This window comes from Salvelinus alpinus, chromosome 35, assembly GCF_045679555.1.
Source record: "Salvelinus alpinus chromosome 35, SLU_Salpinus.1, whole genome shotgun sequence".
Classification (NCBI taxonomy): Eukaryota; Metazoa; Chordata; class Actinopteri; order Salmoniformes; family Salmonidae; genus Salvelinus; species Salvelinus alpinus.
This window is the reverse complement of record NC_092120.1, coordinates 9,789,717-9,808,292: the sequence shown is the minus strand read 5'-3', so window position 1 is coordinate 9,808,292 and position 18,576 is coordinate 9,789,717. Positions and strand designations below refer to the sequence as shown.

Here is an 18,576-nt window from a genome sequence, read left to right as displayed (position 1 = left end):
CTAGGAGCATTATTTGGTGCTCTCAGTGGTGCAGGTAGGGTCGACTGATTCCACAATGCTACAAAGTTTCGGTTTATAATTTGGCCAACTCATTGTGAATTCTCCCCTCCAGGTTTATTTCTGGGTCTCTTCCACAATGTCTCAATGACCAGTGTAAACAGGCTCTTAGCAGGATATGCTTTTGTAGGTGAGTAGATTGTGGTACTGCAATTGAACACTGTTTGGAGTCAATCAGTAAAGTAAACAAATTGGAAACATATTAGTCTTGCTCTGTGTGTGTTTTTCAGCTGTATGTATTCTGGGTGGGGCGTTTTCCTCCTACTTTCGCTGCTCGGTCCTCCTGATCTTTCCCAGCATGCTCGGCTCTCGTGGCAGGGCGTACCTCATGCTGTTTGTCCTCTACGGCCTGTATAGAGGTAAACTGAAAATAGCTCTGGAAAAAATGTATTGCCTTGATACTTGCCAAATAGATTGCTAGCAGTATGGCTTCGCTGTGGTGTAAACCGGCAATCCTCTGATCATCCTGTTCTCTCATCCTGTCAGGCCCAATCGCTAACATCCACCGTAATGTCCAGGATGTGGCCTTCTCTATGGGGTGCAACATCGAGCTCCAGATCAAACACAGCAAGGTCATGTGGAGGGTGGTGATGGAGCCCTTCATGCAGGTGGTGCAGGGTATTGTGGTAAGTTACACATTATCATGGTCAGTGGACCACTATTGGCAGAATAGCATTAGTGGAAACCAAAACTGTTCTCAGGGCAGGCCTGGTTCTAGCTAGATATATTTGCGACGAGAATTTTGGCTAACCATTTTCCTAAACCTAATTATCCTAACCTGCCACGTTAATTATCCTAACCTGCCACGTTAATTATCCTAACCTGCCACGTTAATTATCCTAACCTGCTACGAAAAGTCACTTCTGCTAGTCAAAACCGGCAGACCTGCCCTAAGAGCAGTCTGAGTATCCACTAATGCGACACAGTTCACTATTGTATTAGTTCAGTAGGTTTGTTTCACATTATCAACTGATATTTCATGGATATGCCCTCAACGTTTCCTTCATTCCTTTGTTTACTGGGTCAGGAGGATAATGGGGAGTTCCAGGACGAGGCTAAGAGTGTGAGCAGGAAGTTTCAGAGCATCAGGGATGAGGTCATGGGGCAGTATGGCTATGACTCCATGGAACAGGGCCCTGTTGCTGCTGGCAACAGCACCCAGGATTTGTATGCAGCAAAGACGATGATGCGATGTGACAGTGAGTGTTGGTTTGCATTTAAAAACCTATTGAGCAGATTGAAGTTGGTTGTTATTGGTCGATAATTAGTTGTGAATGTATTATCATTACTCACCTATTTTTCTGCATTGTGGGACAGATGTGGTGGAGCAGGGGATAGAGCGCTGTCGGGAGTGGTTTGAGGTCAAGTGGCAGGACTGCATGGATGCCATCAAAGCCCCAGTTATCAACCACATCCTGTGTGTGTCTATGAGATTCCACTTCCTCTGTGACATCATGAGAGGTAGGGGTTCAACTTCATTGGTAGCCCAGGTGTTTAGTCAAGTGGGATGATATACTTTCTGATTACAATGATGTTTGCTTGGTTGCTTTTCCTGTCAGTCATGAAGCCCTGGTGCAGGGAGGATATCCCAGTGGAAGGGAACTTTGGGCAAACATTCGACAAGCTCAACTTCTCCATTGACGCACTGTCCAGAGAATTCAGCACTAACGTGGTGCTGCAGGTACAGCCCAACTCCTCTGTCTGCTCTCACTGAAACCAAGACAGTTAAGTAATGAAAGAAATACAAGACTGTAGTTTACACATAATTAGGTCATTTGGAGGTTTTCTCTACTCGAAATACATGTATTATGCCTAACTCTGTTGAAGGTGCACTTTGCACAATACTTTAATTGGATGTTATTTACAGTTCCTGAGCTTCCACCTTTCCCTCGTGTGTGTGTGTGTGTGTGTGTGTGTGTGTGTGTGTGTGTGTGTGTGTGTGTGTGTGTGTGTGTGTGTGTGTGTGTGTGTGTGTGTGTGTGTGTGTGTGTGTGTGTGTGTGTGTGTGTGTGTGTGTGTGTGTGTGTGTGTGCGTGCGAGAGAGTGTGTAGGAGGAGGAGCAGCAGTCTGTGTTTGGTGTGTCAGCCCTACAGGATTTCACAGAGGGTCTGAGTAAAGCCTTCGAGGAGACCAAGGTCATTCTGGACCAGTTTCTGGGCCTCATCCAGCTCCTCCTCTCCTGCACCTTCATCACCATCTTCACCTCGTGAGCCTACTCAACCACACAGCAACTCAGTTAGATATGATGGAATGACATGTGTATTTATGCTATCTAATGTAGGGGTGTGTTAGATGTTCTGCTTTTTGATAAGCTGGCTATTTTAGTTTTCCAAAGTGGCAGTGTCCTTTTATTTTGTCAGTGATTGGCCATAGTCCATAAATCCAGTTTCCCAGGTCTGAATCAGTCAAGGTTGAAAGCCAACCTACTGCAGGCCTCGAGGACTAAAGGCATGCACCCCTGCATTGGACTCACTGCAGTACCATGATGTCGTTTATTTCTATAAAGTGTTTATACAGTTTCTAATGTAATCAGTGCATGTGTGCCTCTCTTCGCTCTCTGCCTTCCTGTGAAGGGCGTTTGGATATGCGAGGCAGTATACACAAGACATTCGCTTTGACAACATCTACATCACCACCTACTTCAGACAGATTGATGCCAGGAGAAAGAGAGCAGTAAGCAAACAAAAGATAACGTATATATTTGGTCAGTGAAGCTAAAATGTTTAATTTGGCTCTATTCTCCAGCATTTTTTATTTGAGATCAAATGTCACCTTTTATTTGAGGATATTTTAATACATATCTGTTTTACTGTTTAGAAATGAATGCACTTTATGCATCTAGTCCCCCCATTTAAAGGTGTCACAGGTCCCATATTCCTAGCATGCAATGACTACATAAAGCTTCTGACTCTCTACAAACTTGTTGGATGCATTTGCAGTTTGTTTTGTTATGTCCAATAGAAAGTAATGGTAAATAATGTTTCATTTTTGGAGTCACTTTTACGTATAGTTTCTGAACAATTTTACATTAATGTGGATGCTACCATGATTATGGGTAATCATGAATGAATTGTGCGTAAGTTGCACAAAGATCATGCTCCCCAAAACATGCTAACCTCTTACCATTACTGATAACAGGGAGGCGAGCGTTTGTGTGGGGTGGGTGATATTTGTGTGTCTAACTTTCTCACTCATCATTATTCACGATTCCTTCATGATTATCCATAATCATGGTGGCATAATGTAGAAGTGTTCAGGAACATTCTTATTTACAATAAAAGTGACTCCAAAATGAATACATTATTTACCATTAATTTCTATTGGGCACTACATAATCTGAATCAACCAAAACAAACCAAATGCATCCAACAAGTTTGCAGTCACAAGCTTGATGTATTCTTTGCATGGAATATGGGACCAAATAGTACATTTTTGACAAAATTGAATACACTATAAGTGAATTTTTCAAAATACTTATATCTTCAAATGGGGAGACTAAATACTGTACATAAAATGCTTTAATTTCTAAACAGCAAACGAGTGTATGAAAATACCCTCAAATCAATGGTGACATTCTGTACTGTCGCCTCATGTAAAACATTTGATCTCAAATCCAAAATGCTGGAGTATAGAGCCAAATTAATTGTTTTAGCTTCACTGTCCAAATAAATACGTAGGGGAGTGTATAACGTTTGGAAGCTGATATGTACATTTGACATTTCAGGACAAACGTTATCTGTTACCTTTGAAGAAAGCTGAGCGAGGCCTTTTCATCAACCCTTGCAGCCTGTCCATACATCCCAGTGAGCTTAAATTAGTGGTGCGTTGCTTATCTCTCCTGGGTGTATTTCAATCCAATCATTTTCTCCAATGACTTGTTCATTACTATCTTTCCACTCCTTGCTGACTTTAGGGTTGTATAGACTGAAGAACAATCTTGTGATTGATCAAAATACTTGTCCAAGTCTTTTTACAATCACAAAAGGGAGTCAAGTCTAATCCCAGATCTGTGTCATTGGGCCACAGATGGCGGGCCTGCTGCAGGTAGTCTCTCTGGCTGTGTTTGTCTGTGTGCTACTGGCTGTCGACATGGTCCTCCACCACATCTTTGACATCATCCGCAGACACACTTTCACAGAGTTCTCCCTCACCAGTGAGTCTCACACACACACACTTTCTCCTGTACCATATCATTGTCACAGTGTGATTGTGTTAACTCATGCCACTGTGTTCCACAGGTAGCCACCACATAGACATCAACGTGGGAGGACAGTCCATGATGGCCAAGCTCCTGAGGAAGACCATCGGGGCCTTCAACACCTCCTCTAACCTGGATATGCAGTCTAGTAACCAGCGTAGGTGGCCTCTCTGCTGTTCTCTCACTGCTCAATGTGCCAAAGACTGATGTGCCAGACGTGTGTGTTGTGGCTAGCTAATGTTGACCAGTTGACCTGTCCCTGTCTGACTGGCTACAACACTAATCTGCTCTGGTCTAGTGGTGTACAGCCTTGTCTTGGCTAGATAGTTTAGACAGTGTTGTCAAGAGGCATAGAACACACATATACTCTAGCATCACATGTCTGTCCATATGCAGGATGACAACTAGGAGTTATCCATGCACAATAAAATGGCCATTCTCATAGTATTTGCTAATAATCAGGATTAAGTGAGACCACAGATTAGTCAAATCGTGGCAACATTCACAAGATCAACAACAATCCCCCTTTCTCTTTTTATTCTCTCTCAGACTGTCTGCCCCAGCCGAGGGCCCTCACCATAGAGGACTACCTGTGGAGTTTCGTGCCCCTCTTGATGATGGCGCTGATGTGCTGCCTGCAGGTGTACAGCAACCGCCTGCGCAGGGTCATCGCTGCCTTCTACTTCCCCAAGGTGAGGCCACACACACCCACTCTCAACCACACCTACCATCCTCTTGGTTGAACGAAACCTCTGCATACTGTAACTCGGATGTATGACACAATGTATAACGTATTCACGGCACGTTAGGCTTGCCTGTATGTAATCTGTAGTATTTGTGTTAATTATAGTTCTCACATTAACACCTTGTCCCAGTCATACATGTTGATCTTAAATCCTCTAAAGGTGATCTCTGCTCTTAAATCATCTGAAGGTAATCTCTGCTCTTAAATCCTCTAAAGGTAATCTCTGCTCTTAAATCTGATAATTGAACGTTCTCTTGTTAAGAGCCTACACCACAGTGTATGTGCATCAAGGTGCTGATTGATTGCTCTGATTGATATACCCACTTGGATGGTTTCTCTGAAGTTTCAACTGTCTTTCAATGGGTCGAAAGAAAGGTGTGTGTGTGTGTGTGTGTGTATATATACGTAACAATTTCAAAGATTTTACTGAGTTACAGTTCATATAAGGAAATCCGTCAATTGAAATAAATAAATTACACCCTAATCTATGGATTTCACATGACTGGAAAAGGGCGCAGACGTGGGTGGGCCTGGGAGGGCATAGCCGGGCATAGCCAATCAGAATGAGTTTTTCTCCACAAAAGGGCTTTAGTCAGCACCCCCTCAGACAATCCTGCAGGTGAAAAAGCTGGATGTGGATGTCCTGGGCTGGCGTGGTTACATGTGGTCTGAGGTTGTGAGGCCGGTTGGACGTACTGCCAAATCTTTAAAACGACATTGGAGACGGCTTATGGTAGAGAAATAAACATTCAATTTTCTGGCAACAGCTCTGGGGGACATTCCTGCAGTCACCATTTCAATGGTACACTCCCTCAAAACCTGAGACATCTGAGGCATTGTGTTATGACAAAACTGCACATTTTTAAAGCAGCCTTTTATTGTCCCCAGCACAAGGTGCACCTGTGTAATGATCATGCTGTTTAATCAGCTTCTTGATATGCCACACCTTTCAGGTGGATGGCTTATCTTGGCAAAGGAGAAATGCTCACTAACAGGGATGTAAACAAATTTGTGCTCAATTGAAGAGAATTTGCCTTCTTGTGCATATGGAAAATTTCAGGGATCTTTTATTTCAGCTCATGAAACATGGGATCAACACTTTACATGTTGCATTTATATTTTTGCTCAGTATAGTAATTAAAAAGAAGAGGGGGGAAAAAATAGATTTATAAGGTCATAATATAATGTATGCAATGTATCAAGACAGGTGACGACACCCACTGTGATGAAAACATCAGTAGTAGCTACATTTAAACTCTGGGAGCCTCTACACAACATGCACTTAGACATGTTGGCATTGGGTCCAGCCTATGTAACGTTTTAAATAGGCAGACTAACATTTATTATTCCCCCCCTTTTTTTATCCCTGGTGGAATTGGCACAGGGAAGGTTTGAACAAACAGTAGGGTCCTGTCGGTCGACCTACAAATAAACAAAGAATACAATGTCGCACAAAGTAGAAGCGCTCGTTATACTGTTAGTATTTACAGTCGATCTGGATATCATAAAGGGTGGATTTCCCCGGAGTTCTTATAGATGGTTTACAGATATCTCCCCGGAAATTGGAGCAGCTACTGGGTCGACTGCTGAGTATAAATGGAAATAAAACAAATCATTGTTCAGGAGAAAGCTTGGCCTTCATTTACATAATTCACTATTTGTGTGAAATTCAACATATAAGCTGAGCTACCTCGTTAAGGCCAGTTGTGCACACTGTTTTTTTTCTCTCAAATTTCCCTTAATTGTTCCAAATGAAGCAATGGGTTTAATGAAATGAACACAAAGGAAGTCCAGGAACCTCTAGGCTTATAAGATGCACGTTCTCCATAAACATGCACATATGCATATAGGAACGTGACTTAAAGAAGAAACCTAGCCTAATCCAGACGTAAAAGATATAACTGTTCATGCAAACTTGTGCAACATTGCTGGTTGAGGTATATTTAAACAATAAGGCACAAGGGGGTGCGGTATATGGCCAATATACCACGGCTAAGGGCTGTTCTTAGGCAAGACGCATCGCGGAGTGCCTGGACACAACCCTTAGCCATGGTATATTGGCAATATATCACAAACCCCAGAGGTGCCTTATTGCTATTATAAACTGGTTACCAACGTAATCGGAGCAGTACAAATAAATGTTTTGTCATACCCGTGGTATACGGGTTTGTCAGCCAATCAGCATTCAGGGCTCGAGCCTCCCAGTTTATAATTCAATAGGCTTTAGTACAATGTGTACACAGAGTGAATGTGGCCCTTTTCCCCCAATCCTGTAAGAAATGCACTGGCTCGTGTGTGTCGAGTAAAGCAGTGCTTACCTGAGAGCAGCTTATTGTAATAGCATTAGACACTACGTATTCTGCTCATACTGAAGCCCTACCTACAGTACTGCACAGAGAGGGGCAAAGGGGCGAAGGAGTATATACTGTATGCAGAGAAACTAAGAATTAGCGGGAGTAAGAGATTAACGGAGGGAAAGTGGGATACAGACATTTTTCATGCTGGCATTTCCACAACAGGGAGAGCGTTTCAAAGGCATTTTGAGCATTTAAAATTCTGGCCCGGGTTGAAAATGCATGTGTGAAATCTGGCCCTTGAGGTCCAATACACTTCTGGTTTTCATTCTTCTCTAATCAGGGACTGGTTTAGACCTGGGACACCAGATGAGGTGAGTGCAATGATAGATCAAGTAGGAACAAAAACCAGAAGTGGTTCGCCATTCCAGGATCATAATTTAATAGCTGCCTGGGTTGACTAAGGGTTGAAAATGCCAGTATGAAAGCACCTATAGAGAAACTACAGCGAGGGGAGAGACTGGCGTAGTAGATAGAGTGAGGGATTGCCCTCTGTGTGTTTCACTTAGCACTAAATCAGCTGAAGTGTCATTACTGTTATTAGTCCTCCCCTTATGCTCTCTGAAGGGGATTAGTTTCACAAATCAAGCAAAATTAAGCTGCTGCACATTCAGCATGTGGGAGAGAAGTGCAACATGGTGAAAGTGTGCAGCCCACAGACTAATCCAACTGGCTTCAGGTGTTCAGCGCTCCAGAAGCCTCCTCATGGTGGACAGTATTGAGTGTTCATACAGCAGTGGTGAAGTCTAGTACCCATGTTCAGGGTGATTTCAAGTATCTAATTCAACAGAAAAAAAAACATTATCTTTTCTTGTCTCGACTTTTCTATATCTTGCCCGTCTGTGGCCCTACTGTTCTACACACTATATTAGCTCATTGTCATTTATCTGACTGCCCCATTTCTCTGTCTCTCCACCCTCTGCTGTGGCTGCCTGTCTGTTAGCGGGAGAAGAGGCGCGCTCTGTTCCTTTATAACCTGCAGATCCAGAGGCGCATCTCATACACCAAAAGGCAACGGACACGACTCATGCAGCTAGGAACAGGAGAGAAAACAGTGCGTACTGTGTGTATTTAACTACTCTCTCATTAAACAGAGTTTAAACATCTTTATTTTCCTAAAGGTCTTTGAACCCTTCTATTTCCTGATTTAGTTGATGGGATGGTTCTTGGATGACCTCTGAGAACTCATGACAGAATGACAGTGCCTTTAATTTTGAAGTCAAATGGGCTCACTCTTTTCCAGGAATGATGTCCAAGACAAATCTAAACAAACACAGATAAACTCTTTGGGATGCAGCCTCCCTCCCAGTCTCCTTCCTGGGCCCTTCTCTCTCCATCCGGTCTTACATGCTGTTGTATTATCCTCTGTTCTGTCTTCTTCACTAATGCTTTTCATTCCATGCCCTGTGATCCCCAATAATCTAATTAGGGAAAATATGTTACTTTCATTGAATTGTACTGTTATTTAACACTGGCCCTTCTACCTCCTGTACTCTCCACATCCCACTTTCTCTGTTCCTCCCACTTTTCTGCTGTCTCTCTCCCCTTCACCTCCACTCTCTCCCGCTCAGGTGTTGTTTGGTGTGTTGTCTAGACTGGAGAGGCTGGGCTGCAGGCTGCGGTGGTGCTGTGTGTGTGGGGAGAGGCAGAGGGGTGACCGGGCCATGGAGTGCACAGTCCCAGGCTGCCAGGCGGCCTACTGTCCCCAGTGCTGGAGGGACCTGGGCAGGATCTGTTACGCCTGTGTCCCCACTAGTAACTGGGATCCAGTAGAAAGCTGTTCAGACACAGACATGTACTATGTCCATTAGGGCGACCACCTAAATCACATGCAGACACAGTAAAGATATTTAGCATATTAGCCCATTACAGGTTTTGGTCCTCAATCTTCTTCAATAGCAATAAAAGCAAACTTGCTTTTGAAATTGTTTCATTCCTTGAATCCCTGTCCAAAGTTCTATTTCCTGTGACTAAGTAATAGTTAAATCGACCAGACAAGTATAACAATAGCATCTGTTTCTCCAGAGGTTTTATTTATTTAGCAATGCTGACAAATGACAAAACTGGAGATCCAGCGAATTATTTGGGATGTTCAGACAATAGGATGACATATTATCAGATTAAATAGCCTATGTCCGTGTAAGGTAAACATTTGCATAATTTAGTCACACTTAATTATATTAAATGCAGGATTTTATAAATCGATTTTTGTATTTTTGGGGGGGAATTTGCTATATAGAAATGTTGTGTAAGGTTTGTTAGAATAAGCGGCGGTCTATAATGTGACCGCACAGAAAGATTCAGGCAGTAAAGAGTTAAAGCACAAGAGAAAATCCCGCCCTGTACGGGGGTTGAAATGCGATTACACCATCGCTGTAAACACGCACTCAGTTTTTGGCCCGAATGTCTTGCATGTGAGAAACTGTCTGCCTTTCAGGAATTAAGATATTCTGGATAGCACTTTGGGAGTTTAACAAGATCACAGTGGGTTCATCTCCGCTACGGAAGGGACATATATTGTAGTAGCTCTGTGTGTGAAGGTAACGGTACTGGAAATATGACCCTGCGATAACTGCAGCCAGAGGCTACGGACAGCGGGCCGGTCTTGTTTAGAGGCTTGTTACAGTACTTTATGGTGTGGGCTAATCGCGCAGGTGAATGCAGCCTCTTGAAATAAAGTTACACGTTCGATTGACTGGCCCATGCAACACTTCTGCTCTGCGCGTGCCTTTGTGGATGCCTATCATGGACTTTCGCTTGACATTTGCCCTTGTAGGCAAATTGAGGTAGCCATATAGTTGCCTCCGACAGAACCTGTTGCCTTGTTTTACACCCTTTAGGTGGATTAATTGATGGACACGAGCCAATGTCACTGCGCAACAATGTTTCTGTCTGGAGCTCTGGTAACATTGGTGCTACTCGAGACTGTTACATTTCGCGGTACTCAATCAAATACGTTAATTAGTAGCCGTTTAGGATTACTGGACGATAACGATTTGCAGGAATATCTGCCGGCGGAAAGTCATTTGAACTCGAATAAAACAGAGATGGAGAAGCCACAAGAGAAGCTACAAGAGAAGCTGTCTCCTTTGAACGCAACAACAGTATCGTCTAACTCCTCACTTACAAGTAGGTATTTGTAGTAACCCTAGTTTAGCCCAGGCAACTTCAAAGGAACTAATTAAAATGTGATTTCAGTCCTTGCCTGGGCACTCTCAAATTCATCCAAAATTACCTTACATTTTAGGCCTATCCTACAGTCAGTTAAACCTCTCTCTATACTGGAGCCTAGCATGTAACACTATGCCAATTACAATTAATATTTATCTGATACCTTTACTTTCTAAACACTTATAATAACATGTTTCTAGTGAATTCGGGTGTAGGCCCGACCAGGACTTGGACCCTGGCTCAGTGACTGTCAAACCCAACACCTAGTGAAGAGGTTCAGACCTTTTCGCTTAACTTTAAAGTTGTTGGCTTGACAGTCGCAGGACACATGTTCAAGTCCCGTTGGGGAAGATTCTGTAAAATGATGTTGGAGGTGGCTTATGGTAGAGAAATAAACATTAAATTCTCTGGCAACGGCTCTGGTGGACCTGGGGACAGGGAGCTCTGGCAACGGTCAGCATGCAGTCAGCATGCCAATTGCACGCTCCCTCAACTTGAGACATCTGTGGCGTTGTGTGACACAACTGCACATTTTAGAGGGACAGTTTATTGCCCCCAGCACAAAGTTTCTTGATATCATGGGAAAGGAGAAATGCTCACTACAAGGATGTTAACAAACTTGTGCACAACATTTGAGAGATGTTTTTTGTGTGTATGGAAAATGTCTGCAATCTTTTATTTCATCTCATGAAAACATGTTGCATTTATATTTTTGTTAAGTGTACATAGGTAGGCTATTGTAAAATGAGCACTGGGGGGTGGTCTGCTACTTTTTAGTCCTCGAGACACCTGCCAGCCAGCCAGTCATCTATAACAAGCCTAATACAGGCTCTGGACAACAGCTGTACTAGGAACGGACAGGGGACACAGAGCCTCTTGTACTGAAGTTAATGCAGCTGTGTCTGTTTTATGTGTGTGTGAAGAAAGGAGTCAGAAGATATGCCGGCTGAGAAAGAGAGAGCATGAGCTATTATAAGCACATCCGGCATCACTGATTGGTTTGTGCAATTATCTTGAATTGTACATGTTTAGATTGTGATGCTGAGTTTTTTTCCTGGCATATTGAAACCATTTAATGAAAATTGTAGATTTCCTGCATCCTACCCCAAGCCTGTATACCACATTAGTTTGTCCTTACTACTAAGGGATATCCATCTGAGATGTGGCTGACTTGATCTTAGAATTAGCATTGCCCCATGGGGAAGGGGGTTCACTGACTACTAGGGCTGGATAATAGGTTGCCATTAGCTGAGAATTTAGATTTTAGGGTCAATACTAGCACTAACAAAAGAGTTTCTCCATCCCCTGATGTTAGAGTATCAAACGGATATTTATTCATCAGAATATAGCGCCTCAAGGGACATAAGACAATATTTTCCTATGGATCCCATCTCTCCCTGTCCCCAGGTCCAGAGCACCACCATGGTAGTAGGCACGGCAAGCCACTGGAGAGGACCAGGCCCTTTGTGGTAGTGGACGGACACAAGAGAAGTCTGAGTGAGGCCTTGCAGGTGAGACTACAGACATCAAGAGAATGTGTGTGTGAGAGTATCGTTCTACACAGAGCCATACACATACACACTATTACTCTGGTCCTACTTCTACTACCTGCTTTCTATTTCCATGCGTACATGTTACCATTCTTCATTCAGTGATCCCAGAGCACTTTTATAAAGTGGCCTTTATTTTTGTTTAGATAGTGTCAGAGGTTAATAACCATTCTATTTTTACAGGTCCCATAGGAACTCCTCATTTTAAACTGCAGTTTTATATCTCAAACTAACATCAAACCCACACCTGGTTATTCCAATTGTGTGGCTCACGTTTTTTTTCCATTCGAAGGTCGTCAGTGTTATGATGTTCTCCTCTCTGGGTGGAGTGTGTGATATGGGGGAATTCTTCAGGATATGATTTCGGACCTCCTGTCAGCTGCACAGGAAGTGTCCGTCCTCTTAAAGTGCACCAGTCCCCCCCACCTTCTTCAGATCATAGTTTTTATTCAGGAAGCTCCCTGTAAAATATGTCAAGGCGCCTACTTCCTTCCTCTGTTATATTAGCACAAAAAAGGAAGCCAGACAGCAGACCCCCCCACCCTCCTCCTTTCCACACACACACACACACACACACACACACACACACACACACACACACACACACACACACACACACACACACACATAGAGGAAAGTAGAGAATAAGAGCATGACAGGGCTACATTTTTGCACATCACTTTTTAAGCTAGCTACTGGATCGGAATGTTAACTTTCAAAAGGTTGAATCCCATTGGCAAAGCAGTCTCCATCAGGCACCCAGACGTTTGTTTACTGGTTTCAAAACCAACCAGGGCACTGCAATGTCATACAAATAACAGTTGAGTGGGCCTCATTGGCTAAGACTCAGTGGAGAGTCACTCCTAATTCCTACATTATTGTGTGGTTTATCCTCTGAATCACTGCAGTCATTGATGAATGAGTAGCCGTTTTTCACTTGTCATGAGGTTACTGCACCCACAGCCTACTGCTCATACTGACGAACATAACACCAGTGATTCACATACTCACTCAAAATACATGCAACGTGTAACCATGGTAACCGGGACCTGTTTTTAGATTGTTTGTCAGAAATGAGAAGAAAGGTGGGGAATGAAGCCATATGGGAGGGGTGTGTCTGTGATTCAAACTTTGTCCGTCCACCCTCATCAACACCCACCCATCCCCTGAACAATGTAATTCCTGTAACGCTCCATTTCCCAGTCCAGGGTATTCAAGTGATAAAGATCACTCCAACCTGAGCCAAGTGTGACCTTAGAAGTTAGAGCCACCACTTGTGCTCTAAATAGCACTAATTAAAGTATTTCAATTCACCACTCAAACTGAGTGCACTTACTTGAATGTAATCACCATGATAGTGTGCAACTTCATCACGTTAAATGTAGATCTTTATTTGTCTAACAAAGCATGATTAGCTATAGATAAGACGCTCGTAAATGTTCTCTCGAGGTAAAAAGATCTGAGTGTATATTCTTTGCATATCACTACCATGCTAGAAATCCAGATTATTATTTTAGTTAGTTCAAAGGAACTACGAGTTTGTTTTGATGAAATGCGTGTAGCTCCCAGCCCCATTAGGATCTCAGATTGATTATACGTGAGTGAGATATTAAAGAAGAAAACATGCCAGACACCACAGTGTTAGTTTCATTTCTTATGGTGGAGCAGGTGACTTGTGTCCTCTTGGGAGAGGACTTGACATGACCTGAATAGCTTCTGTCAACGTTGAACCATGAATAGATCTACTTTGTCAGACAAACTTTCAGACAGTTGCCACATTGATGTTGAAAGGAATGTTTTAAGAAGAAAATACAGACATGTATGACATGTTATCAGTTTGCAGGTAACGCTTTGTAATTGAGTTGTTCTGCTGCTCAGTGCTCACCTCTCTGGTGCCTGCTATTATTAGCCTCCACACCAACTTGGTTATGAATGGATTTGTGACACCACACACACAGGGAGCTCTGGTGTGTAAGGCGTGCAGCAGGGAGCTTCACCTTAATACAGCTTAAGAAGGGGATCTCAGCTAATTCAGAGCCCGATCGCTCTGTGTTGACAGTAAGCATTTCTGCCACCCCAACCCTTTACCCTACCATTAAGACGGCCGTGTGTGTGAGGGGGGGCATTATTGTCTTACACCCAAGCATGGTAAGACTGATTCTTTACGTGAGGGGGGGCCTTCTTATCTACTTAAGAAAGTGTCTGTAGGGAAAGTGTTTCACTAGGGTGTGTGGTGTATTGAGCCGGGTAAAGAATGGTCTTGAGTTAATCCCCAACCGGGGCCGTGTTTATATAACCAGATCATTCATTATACCCCAAAAGTAATTCAAATCACTGAGTACTTCTCTGAGCCCAAGTGAAGGTAATGCCAGTAGGCAGGCTGGCTACTAGTTAAATGGGAATGAATCTCTTTTCCTATTGGTGAGGTTAGTTCTAGATATCCATGCACAGCAGTAAAGAAACAGTCAGAGGCAGACATGAGTTCCAGTGAAATGGTTTTCACTCTTGCCTTCATACCACAATCTGTTGAACATCTATAAACAGGAAGGGTTCACTCTCTGGTCCATCAATATGTATCAGTCAAGTGCTAGGGAAGAGGAGCAGAGCCAGCAACCACCACATTCCCTTTGGGACTGGAGTTGAATGTGACACTCCTCTATCTCATGTTGCCCATTGTACATGAATTCACTTGGCTGTTATTGTTATGCAAAGGGATACACAAGTCATGAACTAACCCAGAGATTTCCCCCAGATAGTGGACAGGCACACTCCGTTGACATGTCCAGACTTGATCCAAAAACAGGATCCAGGGCTGCTCTGGGTCAGACTAAATAACAGAGAAGCACTACAGGGACTGAGGAAGACAGACATCCCAGGAGCTGACTGATTGTATTTCCCTCCCTTGCACTCTCCCGTTGAGCTGAAAGAGCTGGAGAGGAATCACTACTTGCCCTGTCCCTCCCTCTCTCCCTTCCTCCGTTACACCCCCTCTGCCCATGTTCCCCTCTCCTCCTCCCTGGTTTATTTATTCTGCTGTGGGTCACAAGCAGCTCTGGGTCTGAATGGACCCCACCCAGCATTCATGTGGCGGTGAGCTCATCTTGTTACTAGCAGGAGATCGGCCTGGGACATTTACCTCACTGAGGGAGAGAAGGAGAGGGGGGAAATAAGAGGAGGAGAGGGTGAAGGTAGAGAGAGTGGGGGAATGAGAGGTAATGGCAGCAGAGATGGAGTGGACATGGTTGTCGATAAGATGAAGAGTGAGAGGTGTAAGAAGCCAGTGAGAGTGAAACGAGAGACCTGTTGCGAGTGTGATGTAAGGGTTCAGCAGGGGGAGAGAAGAGAAGGTAGAGACAAGGAGAGAAATGTAAGAGAATTTGTAATGCTCAAAGAAGAGGGAGCGGGAGAGGGTGAGAAAGGGAGAAGTGAGGCAATGACAAACAAAGTGTGGAGAGGGTGGGTGTTTCTTGGCTGAGCTCCAGATATTTGGGTGTGATCCTCCACTAGAGCCCTGAACAGATGTAGCTCTGCTGTGCTCTGGAAGGAGCCCTGTTTCTACTCTGACCTCTCACCCCAAAACCACAATCCAAGGCAGTTTGCCAAAAGCTGCAGATGTTTGAGTGTGTACATGTACTGTATGTCTTCCCATCTCTTTCTCTCCCTTATTCTTTCTTCTCTTTGGTTGCATAACTGACATTACTCTAGTTTGTTTTTTGCCTTGTAGTTTGTAGCCAGATCTCCACCATTGTGCCTGGAGTCTTTGTTGGTTACTCATTGGACTCTTGCCCTGGCAGAACAAAAACACAGACCCACCCAACATAAGTCAGTCACACTCTCCTTACATACTGTGGTGAATGACCTCACCAAAGCCCTCTGATTATAATAAAGACTATAGAAACTGTAAACAGACCAGAGTTATGTTTTCATTCAAATGTATTGGAAATCCACCTCAATTATTAGCATCTACTTCTGGGATTCTTCTTGGATTATGATATTCTTGGATGTGGAACCAGTTATATTTTGTACATATCCAATGACTGGGTTCCAGTGTGAAATGTTATGTTATTACTAATAGCCTCTTAGAGCCTATGGTAAAGGGACACAGTTGTTTCATATGAACCATGATGATGTTACAATATTTCTGGGACTGTGGACAGTAGAATACTTCTGAGTGAATTGGGTGTAAGTTGTTGTTGGATTTGGGTACCCGGCAATGACATTATCCAGCATGATTTCGCCGGTCCACAGAGAAGGTAGACTTTTTGGTTCCTCATAGTCACTCACCGTTCATTGGAACTGAACAGACCTCTCTGTCATATTGTCACCACCCATTACCTTACTGTCAGTACTCCTAGTTCTAGTCCCATTTCCAAGCCTGCCAATTCCTGTCAGTTAGCTGGAGAGGAGAAAGCGAGGAAGCAGCACTCTGCGGTGGGGAAGGAGGGAAGCACCAACAGGAAGGGTTTCACTTACTCACTGTCTTCAAAGGTGGAGCCGCTAAACGCGCTAGAAAGCGACTGATTGGCAGGAAGAGAGACAGTGTTGAGGGGAGACAGGTTAGTTCCCGCTGGGGGGAATGACTGTAATGAGATGGAAGCGCAGGGGAAACGGACATGAAAAGAGGGATAGGACGTAATTTATCCACCGCTGCGCTGCCTTTGCGTTTGGTGAGAGAAATGTGCAGCAGGTAAAGGAAGTCCTTTTATAGCCTGGTCCTTAGTGCCTATGAGGGGTAACCCTGGCTGACAGTCTGATTCAGCCCATTTGGGCTCTAGTATTGTGCTTAGGTGCCAGTGCCAATCAAGGACTGGGTGCTGCACACGTTTAGAGACTGGGTCTATTTTAGAGAGCATGTAGGTGTACGAGTTGACAGATAGTGCTCAGGGGCGGCTGCAGCCATAGACAAAGTATAACGTTAATCGCACCATCTCATTTCATGTCCGCTGACTGGTTTGATGGGATGAGTATTGATTGGCTGAAGTGATTCAAAGTATATAGTATTATCCAATCTGAGCATTGTGTAATAATGGAACTTTAGTGCGGAGAAAGGATGAGCGCTCCATAGCTGTCTACTACATCTGAAATGTTGTCCATCAGCCTCTAAAGGATATAGGTCATTGTGTACATAACCTGTTCTTTATGAACTATACAGGACTTCCTAAGCCTCAATCCTTTAACCTTCGCAGGGTTAATAGGAAAGACCACATGGTGGTACTTGCTATTACTGTTCTTTCACTAAGAAGATTGTCCCTTTGCCCCGTTTGCCACTTCAAGCTGCTCTTGGCTGCATTCGCTCATTAAGACACCCATCACATGCTAATCATGAATACACCATGTTGGAACATTGAGCGATTACAATAACAACAATAGCAAACAAAGTCATTTTTGTTGGACGATGAGTTCATTTGGCCACACAAAGTCCTTGTTCACCTTTAGCACAACAGTTGTTAGGGGGAAGTGTCCAACCGGGTTTTTGCATTACAGTTAGTTAAATTGTTAGTTAAATCCAATGACTTATGAGGATAAAAATCACAGTACATATTACCAGGTGTATGTTTCTTTTCCTTTCACAGAACGGTCACCCAGACAAGCTACAGTGTGGTCTTCAATTTGGAGGCAGCATCTATCTTTTGGACCTGGAGAAAAACCAGTAAGCTCACTAACATAATATACTCCCTTTTGAAATATCAGAAAATGACATATATTTCAATATTAGGCCTTAGCTATTTGAATGGGGAGATGTGATGCTGAAATGCCCCAACCTTTGCCATTGTTGAGTTAAGACTTCATAGTTTCATAAAGGGGTTTATCATTAGCAATTAAAAAATTCGGACTTCAGACAAATCTTCAGAGGAAGTAGTCTGAATGAATGTACAGTAACCCTGTCCTCTCCCTGCAGTGATCTCCTGCCCAAGCCCCCCAATATCTTCTACTACCTCCCTAATGGCACTGGGGTTTCTTTAGAGGAGAGCACAGTGGTAAGTAATGTGTTGTAAATGTTCTGATTTGTTATAGGGATAGTTAACGGTAAGTTAGTTCATATGAGCTTGGATAATAATGTTGTCATTATATTATGTTGACTACTATCTCCCTGGTTGTTATCTCCTAGACTCACTGCTACTACCACGGCTCAGTGAGGGGCTTCCCACAGTCCAGGGTGGCTCTCAGTACCTGCTCTGGACTCAGGTAATAATATCAACTTTAACTCTCTGTCAAAACTACAGGATGGTATGCGGCCTGTCAAAATTAGGATACTTTCCCCTCTGTCACTACCCAAAGGAATGTACAATTTCACGGAACTTCACAAGCAAGGCAACAGCATGCGAACAATGTTCCCTGTAGATGTACCCAGTCAACATTCTTGATTTGAGAATGGTGTCCATGGAAGTGAGATCATACAAATTCATACTGTGTAATCATGCCTTTTAGGTTTTCCATTAAGAAATAGAGCCTAACAGCTCAATAAGTTTACCCGCATGACCTTATGACCTTAAGCATATG

The 18,576-nt window shown here is 43.4% G+C and overlaps 2 protein-coding genes across 2 annotated transcripts in view; both read left to right on the top strand.

The window, feature by feature from the left end:
• The first annotated feature begins 116 nt into the window (after nt 1-116).
• dcst1 (DC-STAMP domain containing 1) lies at nt 117-9,276 on the top strand. The gene is made up of 14 exons (XM_071383264.1): nt 117-187; nt 288-416; nt 544-683; nt 1,085-1,256; nt 1,375-1,518; nt 1,617-1,738; nt 2,109-2,263; nt 2,631-2,730; nt 3,782-3,877; nt 4,084-4,210; nt 4,296-4,412; nt 4,805-4,947; nt 8,298-8,408; nt 8,926-9,276. The coding sequence occupies exons 1-14, from the start codon at nt 145-147 to the stop codon at nt 9,163-9,165; spliced, it is 1,839 nt and encodes a 612-aa protein (XP_071239365.1). The 5' UTR covers nt 117-144; the 3' UTR covers nt 9,166-9,276.
• Nucleotides 9,277-9,717: 441 nt separating this feature from the next.
• Nucleotides 9,718-18,576, top strand: part of LOC139564281 (disintegrin and metalloproteinase domain-containing protein 15-like) — a 30,368-nt gene continuing 21,509 nt past the window's right edge. The window contains exons 1-5 of the mRNA XM_071383674.1: nt 9,718-10,483; nt 11,933-12,036; nt 17,649-17,725; nt 17,975-18,053; nt 18,185-18,261. Of these exons, the coding sequence (XP_071239775.1) occupies nt 10,207-10,483; nt 11,933-12,036; nt 17,649-17,725; nt 17,975-18,053; nt 18,185-18,261 (614 nt within the window). The 5' untranslated portion in view covers nt 9,718-10,206. The remainder of the gene's footprint in view (nt 10,484-11,932; nt 12,037-17,648; nt 17,726-17,974; nt 18,054-18,184; nt 18,262-18,576) is intronic.